The following is a 14,400-nucleotide window of genomic DNA, read 5'->3' as shown; positions in this document are numbered from 1 at the left end:
CACGGGGATCTTATAGAAACTTACAAAATTCTTAAGGGGTTGGACAGGTTAGGTGCAGGAAGATTATTCCCGATGTTATTCCCGATGTCCAGAACTAGGGGTCACAGTTTAAGGATAAGAGGGAAGTCTTTTAGGACCGAGATGAGAAAATATTTTTTTACACAGAGAGTGGTGAATCTGTGGAATTCTCTGCCACAGAAGGTAGTTGAAGCCAGTTCATTGGCTATATTTAAGAGGGAGTTAGATGTGGCCCTTGTGGCTAAAGGGATCAGGGGGTATGGAGAGAAGGCAGGGGTGGGATACTGAGTTGGATGATCAGCCATGATCACATTGAATGGCGGTGCAGGCTCGAAGGGCCGAATGGCCTACTCCTGCACCTATTTTCTATGTGTCTATGTGTCTAACACATTTTCTCACAGAGAGTGGTGAGTCTGTGGAATTCTCTGCCTCAGAGGCAGGTTCTCTGGCTACTTTCAAGAGAGAGCTAGATAGAGCTCTTAAAGATAGCGGAGTCAGAGGATATGGGGAGAAGGCAGGAACGGGGTACTGATTGAGGATGATCAGCCATGATCACATTGAATGGCGGTGCTGGCTCGAAGGGCCGAATGGCCTACTCCTGCACCTATTGTCTATTGTCTAATACGCCCCAAGATTATTTAATGGAACAACACCAGACAAACTTGATTCAAGCTAGAATACATGGGAATAGAACTGTTCATGGTGAGAGAGGCAGACATCTACAGATGAAGCTATGAAGATTACATAGAGTCATACATCACGGAAACAGGCTCTTCAACACAAGTGGTCACACCGACCAAGGGTGAATCCAGTCTTTTACCAGTGTATGGAAAGCATGAACCAGTGGACGTAGGTTTAAAGGTTTAAAGAGAGGGGCAAGATTTAATAGGAACCCGAGGGGAAACATTTTCCAGAATGTGGTGGTGAGTGTATGGAACGATAGTCCCAGCCTCAACTACCTCCTCCTCCAGCTCGCTCCATACACCCACCACCCTCTGTGTGAAAAAAGTTACCCCTCAGATCCCTAGTAAATCTTTCCCCCCTCAGTCACCATTTAATACAAAACGACAATCTAACGTCATGCATTGAGAGGAGACGCAAGCTGCTTATTGAATGAAAGCGAGGGATTGTTCGCCAACATACGAACCTCTTGAAGCAGTGAGCTGCCGTCAGGACCCAGCAGTTGCTGATCAAAGTGGCTCCACACAGTAGCCGGCTCTCTCGGCTCAACGTCCTGAGTCGCAGCGAGGACTGCCATGGCCAACCACCCCTGGGGAAAGAGGCACGGACATCTTCATTGCCAAACTTTGCGTGCGATGTCTGCACCACATGAGTCACGAGAGGAACCTGCTGCTTACGTTGCGCAGAACAATCTCCATCGGGCTATTAAACTCGGCTTGGACAAAACTCTGAACATTAATAGCCAATAATCTGTTTATTTGCACTTTATCAGTTTAATAATTCATGTGTGTATATATTTATACGATGGTATATGGACACACTGATCTGTTCTGTATTCGTGCCTACTATGTTCTGGTGTGCTAAAGCAAAGCACGAATTTCATTGTCCTATCAGGGACACATGACAATAAAACTCTCTTGATCTCTCTTGAAGATAGACACAAAATGCTGGAGTAACTCAACGGGACAGGCAGCATCTCCGGAGAGAAGGAATGGGTGACGCTTCGGGTCGAGACCCTTCTTCAGACTGAGAGTCAGGGAAAAGGCTTGAAGTGCCACCTATTCCTTTAACCCAGTGTTGCTGCCTGTCCCGCTGAGTTACTACAGCTTTTTTGTGCCTCTCCTCTTAACTTTTACCCATCTGACCTTAAAGCTGTCCCCTCTAATCTTTGACATTTCACCAAAGACAAGTGCCCAACTTGACCTCCAATCTGAGCTGCCGGTTAGGTGATGTTTTCTCCACAAAGAGCAACATGTGAGACACAACTTGCAGATCCTACCTGATGGACTTGTTGCCACCAATGATCCTCTTCCTGCGATGCTTCATGAAACGCAGGCCACACACTGAGTGCAATGAGCCTGGAGATAGCACAAAACACAACGACAGAGTAGCATTAAGCATGGCCCCTGATTACTCTTCTTCAGCACTAAATCCGTGTGTTAGAACAAGAGTAGGTGGATCTGGGATCAGTATCGAATCATGTCATGGTCCTAGAGCAATTAGGTGTTTCAGTCCAACATGTCCGTGCCAACCAAGTCATCTACCCGAGATATTCCCATTTGCCCATGAATGACCCCGTGTCCCTCTAAACCTTTCCCCATCCATTTACTTGCCAAATGTCTGTTAAATGTTGTTAATGTACAAGCCTCAACTATTTCCTGTGGCAGCTCGCTCCATATGCTCACCACTCACTCTCTGAATGTGAAAATGTTGCCTTCTAAACCTTTCCCCTCTCGCATTAAATCTGTGCCCTCTACTTAGAATCTCCTACCCTGGGAAAAAAGACCATGACCATTCACCTTATCTATCCCCTCATGGGGTTATACACGTCTATAAGGTCACCCCTCAATCACACACACCACAAGGAAGAAAGCCCCAACCAACAACCCAACCCAACCCAACTAATTACATCCTTCATGTGGCAGAACAGAACACGATACTCAAAGTTCTGGTCTCACCAACAAGTTGTAACATAACATTGAAACAAGACTGGTGGAGATAACATATCTGTAAAACTGATCAGAATTTAGATGCATTTGATTTTACTTTTCAGTGACAATAACCAAAGATAGTTGGAAGCCAATTAACTGAAAAACACTTGTCTTTGAGGTGTGGGAGGGGCACAAGGGCAGCCTGTGGACATCCACGCAGTCACAGGGGGAATGTACACACAGACAGCATCTGGGATCAGGATGGAACCCGGGTCTCTGGCGCTGTGGGGCAGCAGCACTACCCGCTGTGTTATTCTGCCGTCAACCATTGATCACCTGTTCACGTCCCTCTCACTTATCCAATCGGCCTTTGTGAATCACCCCGAGTGTTCGAGCATCTGGAGGGAGTTCCCTCTAGTTTTAATTCAGCTTTGATTTAGAGAATTAAAACTCTAAATGGGGTGGGGTGGAACACTAGCGTAGTGGTACAGTTGCTGCTTTATAGCACCAGTGACCCGGGTTCCATCCCGACTACGGGTGGTGTCTGGATGGAGATTAAACATTCTCCCTGTGACCAGGTGGGTTTTCTCCGGGTGCTCTGGTTTCCTCCCACACTCCAAAGACGTGCAGGTTTCAGGATTTAATTTGGCTCAGCTAAAAAGTATAAATTGTCCCTAGTGTGTGGAATAGTGCCAGTGTATAGGGATCGCTGGTCGGCCTGGACTCAGAGGGACCAACGGCCTGTTTCCACATTGCATCTATAGAACCACAAACCCAAAACGATACAACATGGAAACATGCCCGAGCCCATTGTCCCCAGGATCAATGTACAGAGGGTGAGAGGGTGGACAGCAAGATGATGCACCAGGCAACTAGCTACAAACTCATAGAAGACATGCGGAGGGTAGGCTTCCATCTCCACTCACCACTGCTCGCTAGTTCCTCCAGTGGATCCTCCTGGTAATCGCAGATGACTCCTGCATCTTCACTGTGCCAGCAGTTATGGATACCATAGCCTGGCGTTACACATTCGTCCAACGAGGGCTCCTGGCCCGTACACTTCACGTTGTCCAGGTGAATGGGTCCACGCCCCTCCCCAAAATACGCCATCGTTCTCGCCTTGGACGGGCCACTGCAAGAGAAGGGGGTCTTAGAGTCATAGAGTGATACAGCGTGGAAACATGGCCCTTCTGCCCAACGTGCCCACACTGGCCAACAATGTCCCAGCTACACCAGTCCCACTTGCCTGAGCTTTGTCCATATCCCTCCAAACCTGTCCTATCCATGTACCTGTCCGTTTCATAAACGTTGGGATAGTCCCAGCCTCAACTACCTCCTCTGGCAGCTTGTTCCATACACCTACCACCCACCACCCTTTCCTATTAAATCTTTTTCCCCTTCACCATGAACCTATGTCCTCTGGTCCTCGATTCACCTACTCTGGGCAAGAGATTCTGTGCATCTACCCGATCTATTCCTCTCATGATTTTGTACATCTCTATAAGATCATCCCTCATCCTCCTGCTCTCCATGGAATAGAGACCCAGCCTACTCAACCTCTCCCAATAGCTCACACCCTCTAGTCCTGGCAACATCCTCGTAATTCTTTTCTGAACCCTTTCCAGCTTGACAATATCTTTCCTATAACATGATGCCCAGAACTGAACACAATATTCTAAATGCAGACTCACCAACGTCTTATACAACTGCAACATGACCTCCCAACTTCTATACTCCCTTATCTACCTGCGACTCAACCTTCAAGGAACCATGCACCTGTACTCCTAGATCCCTCTGCTCTACAACACTCCCCAGAGGCCTACCATTCACTGTGTAGGTCCTGGCCTTGTTGGACGTCCCAAAATGCAACACCTCACACTTCTCTGTATTAAATTCCATCAACCATTCCTCCGCCTACCTGGCCAATCGATCCAGATCCTGCTGCAATCGTTCACAACCATCTTTACTATCTGCAAAACCACTCACTTTTGTATCATCAGCAAACCTGCTGATCTTGCCCTGTATGTTCTCATCTAAATCATTGATGTAGATGACAAACAGTAACGGGCCCAGCACAGAACCCTGAGGCCCACCACTAGTCACAGGCCCCCAGTCCGAGAAGCAAGCTTCCACCATCACCCTCTGCTTCCTTCCATGGAGCCAATTTGCTTTTGTCAGTCAGCGTGACTCATAGAACCATAATGTCCCACAGCACGGAGGTAGGCACAGTTAAACATCAACCACACATTTTCATAAGCTCATAAGTCAGAGCAGAATTAGGCCATTCGGCCCATCAAGTCTACTCCGCCATTCAATCATGGCTGATCTATCTCTCCCTCCTAACCCCATTCCCCTGCCTTCTCCCCATAAACACTCATCTCACTTTTATTTTCACACCTTTTCAGGGTGCTGTCTATGTTATCCCACAAGTCCTGTTATCCCCCTTCCTCATCCACTCCCTACACATTAGGTGCATTTTACAGAGGACCAAATAACCTACAAACCTACACGTGTTCAGGATGTGGGAGGAAACCGGAGCATCCGGAGAAAACCCACGCGGTCACAGGGAGAACGTGCAAACTCCGTACAGACAGCACCCGTAGTCGGGATTGAACCCGGATCTCTGGCGCTGTGAGGCGGCAACTCTACCGCTGATCCACCGTGCCCCATAATTGTTTACGCGCAAGTAGAAAAGAGATGGTCTTGGCATCGTGTTTGACACAGTCAATGTGGGCCGAAGGGCCTGTTCTTGTGCGGTGCTGTTCTATGTTCTATAGAAGCTGATCGTTTTTTTTGAGATGGGCAAGGTGCCTCCGTGACTCACCTGTAACCCAACTGCCTGCACACAACACGAGCATCATTGTCAGTCCACCCGTCGTCACAGATGCTGCCCCACTCCCCGCCGACGTACACCTCCACTCTCCCCTCCTTGCTGTTCTCTCCATCCACCAGTCTGATGGCAGGCCCTGTGAACACATCAACGGCCAGCCACTGTCAGAGGGGCATCCCAAACAAATGCCGAGCAGAATAAAAACTCCTCAGCCTGGAAAACTATGTAACCAAGCAGGGCCAATATGGAAGTCACTGTCTTGTTGAACAGTGGAGCTGGCTTGAGAAGTCATTTGGTCGGTCTGGGGAAGGGTCTCGACCTGGAATATCACCCCTTCCTTCTCTCCAGAGATGCTGCCTGTCCCACTGAGTTACTCCAGCATTTTGTGCCTGTCTCTGGTCTATTCCATACTTTATATTTGTGCATTCTCCTGATTTTCCAACTTACCTCATTACGAACATCAGATTATTTCTCTGGAATTGTTACAATCAATGCTGAGAACTATCGCCTGCTCTCTGGAATCTTTCCTTTTGCTGTTGTGTTTGGGTTCATTGCATTCATGTATAGTTATGGATAGCTTGCAAACCAAAGCTTTTCACTGTACCTCGGTACACATGACGATAATAAACCTAAACCTATCATTTTTCAAGGATAGGTAAACATTATCGGATTTCCTCACAGCTTTTATCAGTGTTTATGGATAGGGAAGGTGCTGGGCCAAACACAACCACATGGGCTGAGCTTAGATGGGGCATCTTGGTCGGCGTGGATGAGTTGGGCTGAGGAGCCCATTTAACCATATAACCATTTAACAATTACAGCACGGAAACAGGCTATCTCGGCCCTACAAGTCCGTGCCGAACAATTTTCTTTCCCTTAGTCCCACCTGCCTGCACTCATACCATAACCCTCCATTCCCTTCTCATCCATATGCCTATCCAATTTATTCTTAAATGATACCAACGAACCTGCCGCCACCACCACTTCCACTGGAAGCTCATTCCACACCGCTACCACTCTCAGAGTTCCAGGGCTTATCACTCTACGATTAGTTTAGAGATACAGCACGGGAACAGGCCCTTCGGTCCATCGAATTAGGCGATCCCCGCACTGCCCTACACACACACACACACACACTAGGGACAATTTACATTTACACCAAGCCAATTCACCTACAAACCTGCACGTCTTTGGAGTGTGGGAGGAAACCAAAGATCTCAGAGAAAACCCACGCGGTCACGGGGAGAACGTGCAAACTCCGTACAGACAGCACACGTGGTCAGGACTCTAAATAAAATAAAGCATTAACCACATAGAAATAGGCGGTCCCACCCAACAACTATCTTGGCATTTTGTACTATCCCAATCTATGGACATCTCCAAACTCTTCCGTTCCTGTCCCTCCATGTGTTCAGCCTCCGGATGGAGAAAGGTTAATGGGACCTCGTACCTCTTACCTGAATGAGATGCGGTCACCTTGTTGGTCTCCTGTACACAGATCACACCGACATCCTCGTGGTGTGAGCAGTCATGCTGACCCCAGTTACTCCGGCCACATCCCAGAAGGTCCAGCTCAGTCCCACCACAGACCACGTCATCCAGGAAGATGAAGCCACTGCCCTCTCCAAACTGACCCTCCGGAGCCACCATCCCTGGACCGCTGTTCAAAGCAAAACAGTAACTCAGGGACATAGGTTAATGAAACTTCAGTGTAGCCCACCCTTCCCACTGAAAACCATCTTGCATTTAGAATCCCTTCCATTTATCCCATACACGTTAGGCAGCTAAATTAGCAAGCAATTTCTGTGGATGCATCTCTCTGATGCATGCTTGGCTGATTGAAAGATACGGCATAAGAACAGGCCCTTCGGCCCACGCTGACCTGCTGGGAAATGTAGGACATGGGAAAATATGTTTGCAGGGATAATTAGGGGAGGGACGGGTCAGCATAGGTTCGAAGTGCTGAATAGCTGCGTTGAGTAATTCACCATCCATTCATGAGACGGTAATGATACAGGCATTGACTGGACATGGAACTACTGGAATCGGTCACTTCATCCCCGTTGTACAGTAGCATCAGATGTACCATCTACAAGATGCAGTGCAGCAACTGATCAAAACCTGGGTGGCACAGTGGCAGAGTTGCTGCCTGCAGAGCAGTGGAGTAAAATCCCTGTCCTACGGTACAAATTCATTCCAAGAGTTCTCCCGAGTTTGCCCCGATTCGAACTCGGAGATTTACGGTAATGGCCACTCGTCGGTACTCGGGGCTCTCGTGGACATTTTTCAATGTGTTGAAAAATCTTCACGAGTCTTCCCGCGCTTACCTGCCTTTAGCGAGTCTTCCCGAGTACCTGCCGTTAGCGTTACGAGCCGCTAAGAGACGTCCCCGAGCTCCGACGTACCCGCTACGTTCATTCTCCGTGCTTACCACGAGTTTGATTTTTTTTTAACTCGGGAGAGCTCTTGGAATGAACTCGAACCGTGGGACAGGGCTGTTACAGCGCCAGAGACCCGGGTTCAATCCTGACTACGGGTGCTGTCTGTACGGTGTTTGCACGTTCTCCCCGTGTACGCATGGGTTTTCTCCAGGTGCTCCGGTTTCCTCCCACATTCCAAAGACATACATGTTTGTAGGTTAATTGGCTTTGGTAAAGATTGTAAATTGTCCCTAGTGTGTGTAGGATAGTGTAAGTGTGCGGGGATCGCTGGTCAGGGTGGACCCGGTGGGCCGAAGGGCCTGTCTAAACGAAGTTAAACTGAGGCCACTCAGACAGCACCTTCCAAAACCAAGACCCCTACCAGCTAGAAGCACACGAGCAGCAACAGCATGATACTGTGACATGGTCAACATTGAACAGACAGAATCTACCTGAGTCCCAGCTGCCTGCAGACCACCTCAGCATTCTGCTCAGTCCACTTGTCATCACACACTGTGCCCCAGACTCCATTGCGATAGATCTCCACCCTGCCCTCACTGGAGGATCTGCCTCCTTGCAGCCGCACCGCTCCGTCTGGAACAAACACCCAGTACACGGCCAACGTGAGTTTGTTTCACACACGGGGCAGAAAGGAGGAGCTCAAATAGAGAAGAGTTAGAATTAAAGGCTGAGCCCTATACACCACAGAAACAGGCCCCTTGGCCTCATTTATCCATGCCAAACTCTTGGCCTGCACCTAATTAGCCCCATTTGCCTGCCCCATATTCAACTGTAGAATTATTGCCTTACAGCGCCAGAGACCCGGGTTCGATCCTGATTACAGGTGCTGTCTGTACGGAGTTTGCACGTTCTCCCCGTGACTGCGTAGGTTTCCTTCGGGTGCTTCGGTTTCCTCCCACATTCCAAAGACGTGCAGGTTTTAGGTTAAAAAGGAACTGCAGATGCTGGAAAATAGATGCTGCTGCACCCGCTGAGTTTCTCCAGCACATTTGTCTACCTCAGGTGTTAGGTTAATTGGCTTTGGTAAAGATTGTAAATTGTCCCTAGTGTGTGTAGGATAGTGTAAGTGTGCGGGCATCGCTGGTCAGCACAGACTCGATGGGCCGAAGGGTCTGTTTCCACTGTATCTCTAAAGTATCTTCTAAGTGTTGCAATTATACCTGCATCAACTACTTCCTCTAGCAGCTCGTCACGAACACACATCATCCTCTGTGTGAAAATGTTGCCCTTTAGTTCCCTTTTAAGTCTTTCCCCTCGCGTCTTAAATCTATCCTGTAGTTTTAGACTACGTTACTCTGGGGAAAAGACTGTGGGTTCACCTTATCTATGCCCACATGATGTTTTATACCTTTCTAAAGTCATGTCTTAACCTCCTTCGCTCCAGGGAACAAAGGCACTACCCATTCAGCCTCTCCGTCTAATTCATGACCCAGTAACATACTTGTAAACACAAAAAGCTGGAGTAACTCAGCAGGACAGGCAGCATCTCTGGAGAGAAGGATTGGGTGATGTTTCGGGTCGAGACCCTTCTTCAGCGGGCTCCACCATTCCTTCTCTCCAGTGATGCTGCCTGTCCCACTGAGTTACTCCAGCATCTTTGGTGTAAACCAGCATCTGCAGTTCCTTCCTACACATACTTGTAAATCATTTTTGCACACTTTCCAGTTGAATGGCATTAAGAATTTGTCATTTCAAAATATCTTTAAATAGAAGCATTTGACTGTGCAAAGTCACTGACATCCCATTGCCTGCCGAGTTACTCCAGCACTTTGTCTTCTAAGCAAGATTCCAGCATCTGCAGTTCCTTGTGTCTACATATCTATGAGCTTTCTCCTTCTACACAAGCCTAAAATGGAAGCATTTTCACATTTGGATGTTACTCGGTTCGATGTTACTGGGAGAGTAATCAAATAAATGTTGAAATGGAGTCATATGAGATTGGTCAAACGGCCAAAATTGTAATCAAAGAGGTCGGTTTCAAGTTAGGCAGCTAAATTTCCACTTGACCTTTTGCAGTAATCTTGTTTTCTTCATCTCGAAGACAGGTCAGCATTTTACTCAGTCAGTTGGATCATTTAATCTCAATGATCAAAAATAGACGATTGTCTCAAGCACCAGCTCCACTTTAGCAGCAAACTATTTAAAGAGATTCTAATGTGTTTACAGGATCTCTGCTGCAGTTGTAAAGAGGTACTGGGAGTGGATGAAGAAAAGTTGTGGGCATTTGCTGGAGTTCCTCGTTCGGGAGTTTCCACCGTTAGGTTTACGTGCAAATCTTCGTTTGTGAATGAATAGTTTTAAATAAATTTTAAATGATATTAATTACATGAAATAAACACCAGCATCCAGGGTTAAATGTGGATCTTCAGCGGGTTAAACAGCCGCAGAACTCAGCAGGGAAACAGGCCCTTCGGCCCACCATGTCCATGCTGGCCGCTGATCACCCATTCGCACGAGACCTCTGTTATCCCACTTTCTCATCCACCCATGCACACAGATGTTGATCGTATATAAACGTCCGAGAGGCATCATTTGTTCCTCTCTCCAGCCTCAGAACCATGCCCTTGTTTAATTGCAATACTGACCCTCCCACCTCCCACCCTGACCTTAAATCCAACGTCCCGACATTGGCAACTAATCATGCCAACTCCCGCCTCCCCCAACCCCCACCCCCCGCCCAAACCCACCCCCACCTCGCCCCCACCCCCGCCCAACCCCAATGCCACAACCCAACCCCCCAAGGTACTCCCACCCTCAACTCCACCTCTGCCACCCCACCCAAGGCGATATACGTCAGCAGCTTAGTGGTTCAGGTACCTGTAAATGGGTCGCAGGAGACTCCAGCATCTTCTGAGTGGTCACAGTTGTGCTCCCCCCAGTTGCTTCTCCTGCACTCGTCCATAGACAGCTCGTTGCCCGTGCATTCAACTTCATCCAACAGGATTGGACCCAAGCCCTGACCAAAATGAGACCACATCCAAGACTTGGCCGTTCCACTGCAGAGACAAGGGCAAGGAAGAAAGAATCACCAGGACAACGTGGCAGAGACTGTGTAATACAGATATCCCTTGTTGTAATGGGTCATTGGGGGGGGGTATCTGTTATTGCAGGATGTCCGCTATAACCGAGTAAGGGATCCACACCAACCATCTAGTCCTTGGAGCAGAATTAGAGGATTCAGCCCATCAAGTCTACTCCGCCATTCAATCATGGCTGATCTATCTTTCCCTCTCAACCCCATTCTCCTGCCTTCTCCCCATAACCCTTGAATCAAGTATCTGTCAATCTCCACCTTAAAAATACCCAATGACTTGGCCTCCACAGCCGTACATGGCAATGAATTCCACAGATTCGCCACCCTCTGGCTAAAGAGATGGGGGAACCCAAAACCACCAGCTGAAATATAAGGTGGTCACTACGTATGTCCAAGAGGACATCAGCTGCAACATCTTCACCCAAAAAGCAATGAGAGAAGGGAATGTTGTGGAAAGGAACTCCAGATGCAGGTTTAAACCGAAGACGGACACAAAATGCTGGAGTAACTCAGCGGGTCAGGCAGCATCTCTGGATGGAAGGAGTGGGTGACGTTTTGGGTGGTTACCCTTCTTCTGTCTGTGATAAGGGAATGTTTGTGGTTAAACACAAGGGGGAGAATGATTATGGAGACTGGGAGAGATGAATGGAGTTGGAAAGACAAGAGTCAAGAGAGTTTATTGTCATGTGCCCCAGATAGGACAATTACATTCTTGCTTGCTGCAGCACAACAGAATATGTTGAAGAGGCCTCATATGGAATATAGACATCAGTCTAATCAGTTGTACCCAAATGGTCATCTCTTGGTTAAATAATACATTCTTGTGTTTTACAACATAGAACAGCACAGCACATGCCCTTCAACAAGAGGACACAGGTTTAAGGTGAGAGGGGAAAGATTTAAAGGGGATCAGAGAGGCAATTGATTTTACACAGGGGATTGTGGAATGAGCTACCAGAGGGGGTCCAGGAAAGAGTGTTCACATCGCGGCCCTGAATCCACCCATCTTTCCACCACCACGCCCAAGAAGCAACAAGACAGACACCATTGTGTGCAGATGCCGAGACGTGTGATCAGCTCTGCCTGAACAACTTCGAATCTTGTGTGTGGACTCGATAATAAGAAGCAGCTGCCAGAGGAAATAGATAAGGTACAATAACAGTATCTGAAAGACATTTGATCAGGTACATGCATTGGAAAGGTTTAGGGGAATAGGGGGCGAATGTGACCAGCAAGGTAAGCACCTTAATGGGCATTGGAATTGAGCTGAAGAGCCTGTAGCCATGCTGTGTAACTCTATGAGTCTAAAAGATGCTGACAGTTCAAAGTGAGGACTTAGAAACATAGAAACATAGAAATTAGGTGCAGGAGTAGGCCATTCGGCCCTTCGAGCCTGCACCGCCATTCAATATGATCATGGCTGATCATCCAACTTACTTTGTGTCATTACCTGCGACTTGTACTTTTGTACGTCTATGCTAAATATGCTTCATATATTTGCAATTTGCAAATCTTCAAAAGCTATTTTTGTGACAGATGCCGTGAATAACAGCAGCTCTGGAGCTGGTTTCCTGTCATTTAACCAAAACTGTTCAGTTAATTCACCAGCATTCCTGAAATCCCTGCTGGGTCATAATCACAAACGGTGCCCGCCCGCGTGATGTCAACCATTATATGTTTAAATGTTGTTGATACAAGGGAAGGTTGCACCAGGGGAGGGAGGGTGGGCTTGTGATGCTGCCTCAGCCAACAATATTAGTTTAGATATACAGCATGAAAAACAGGCCCTTCTGCCCACAGGGTCCATGCCGACCAGCGATCGCCGCAGATTGACACTATCCTACACACACTAGGGACAATTTACACATACACCAAGCCAATTAACCTACATACCTGTACGTCTTTGGAGTGTGGGAGGAAACCAAAGATCTCGGAGAAAACACACGGGTCACTGGGAGAAGGTACAAACTCCGTACAGACAGCACCCGTAGTCGGGATCGAACCTGGGTCTCCAGCGCTGCAAGCACTGTAAGGCAGTAACTCTACCGCTGTGCCACCGTGCTGCCCCTAAATTACTTTTTGCATATCTTTCGTACATGTGTTCTATATCTCTCTACATCACCGTCTATATCTCCCGTTTCCCTCTCCCCTGACTCTAGTCTGAAGAAGGGTCTCGACCCAAAACGTCACCAATTCCTTCTCTCCAGAGATGCTGCCTGTCGCGCTGAGTTACTCCAGCATTTTGTGTCCATCTTCGGTTTAAACCGGCATCTGCAGTTCCTTTCTACCCAATATTATTACATTTCCATTGAATGTTTGCAAGTAGCAAGAGATATAATGTGGGCCTGAGGGCCAACGTTTGCACACAGAGGGTGGTGGAGGTATGGAACAAGTTGTCAGAGAAAGTAGGCGAGATAGACTCAGACTCAATCACAACATTTAAAAGACATTGAGACAGGTACATGGACAGGGAAGGTTTACAGCGATACAAGGCAAATGCAAGCAAATGGCCTGAATGGCTTCTTTAAATCAAGCATGAATTGACTTTGTTTGGAGTTGTCCTTGTTATTGGACACTGAGCACCTGATGGACATTGGAATCAATTTCTCCAAGTCTGTCTGGGCATTTTTCAAATATGTGATAAAGCCAACCTATAATCTTGTGTTGTCTGGATGGGCCGAATGGCCTACTCCTGCACCTATTGTCTATTGTCTTTCCGCTAGCTGGATAGCACGCAACAAAAGCTTTTCGCTGTACCTCGGTACACGTGGCAATGAATTGAAACTGAAGCCTTACAACAGGTAACGTTACCGCACCTTAAACCCATCTGTCTGCAAACCACTTCTGCATCCAGGTCGTCCCACTGGTCGTCGCAAACCGAGCCCCACTGCCCGTGGTGGTAGACCTCAACGCGCCCCTCATAGTGTTCCTTGCCTCCGACCAGGCGAATGGGCATCACGGTACCTGCACTTGAGCAAAGCAAAGCATGCACTTTGAAACAGCACTTTGGGCAGTCCAGACACATCACCAACCAGAGAGCCATCCTGACTTGGGTCTGAAGAAGGGTTTCGGCCCGAAACGTTACCTATTTCCTTTGCTCCATAGATGCTGCTGCACCCGCTGAGTTTCTCCAGCACTTTTGTCAGCCATCCTGACATGCCATCTATCTCATTGGAGACCCTTGCACTATCTTCAATCGGGCTTCACCTTGCACTAAACATTATTCCCTTTATCCTGTATCTGTACACAGTGGACGGCTTGATTGCCTGCTATCCAGTCAGCAAAAATACCATACATGAGTACTATCAAGCTGTCCACATTTACAGGAACAGGATAAAAGGTTAGAATATTTAGTGCAAGATAAAGTCTAAAAGGTCCGATTAATGGTTGTTCGAAGATCTCCAACGAGGTGGATGGGAGGTCAGGACCGCTCTCTAGTTGGTGAGAGGACGGTTCAGTTGCCTG

At 47.8% G+C, this 14,400-nt stretch overlaps 1 protein-coding gene across 1 annotated transcript in view; it reads right to left on the bottom strand.

Annotated features, from left to right (window-relative positions):
- The window catches only part of LOC116966586 (neurotrypsin-like), a 28,600-nt gene that overhangs the window by 3,070 nt on the left and 11,130 nt on the right, over positions 1–14,400 (bottom strand). Inside the window, exons 6-13 of the mRNA XM_033012992.1 lie at positions 13,752–13,899; positions 10,719–10,897; positions 8,333–8,474; positions 6,918–7,120; positions 5,455–5,596; positions 3,557–3,762; positions 1,979–2,057; positions 1,166–1,288 (exon numbers count right to left, since the gene is read on the bottom strand). Coding sequence (XP_032868883.1) covers positions 1,166–1,288; positions 1,979–2,057; positions 3,557–3,762; positions 5,455–5,596; positions 6,918–7,120; positions 8,333–8,474; positions 10,719–10,897; positions 13,752–13,899 — 1,222 coding nt within the window. The remainder of the gene's footprint in view (positions 1–1,165; positions 1,289–1,978; positions 2,058–3,556; positions 3,763–5,454; positions 5,597–6,917; positions 7,121–8,332; positions 8,475–10,718; positions 10,898–13,751; positions 13,900–14,400) is intronic.

This window comes from Amblyraja radiata, chromosome 37 (assembly GCF_010909765.2).
Source record: "Amblyraja radiata isolate CabotCenter1 chromosome 37, sAmbRad1.1.pri, whole genome shotgun sequence".
NCBI classification, from domain to species: Eukaryota; Metazoa; Chordata; class Chondrichthyes; order Rajiformes; family Rajidae; genus Amblyraja; species Amblyraja radiata.
This window is presented reverse-complemented; position numbering and strand designations above follow the sequence as displayed.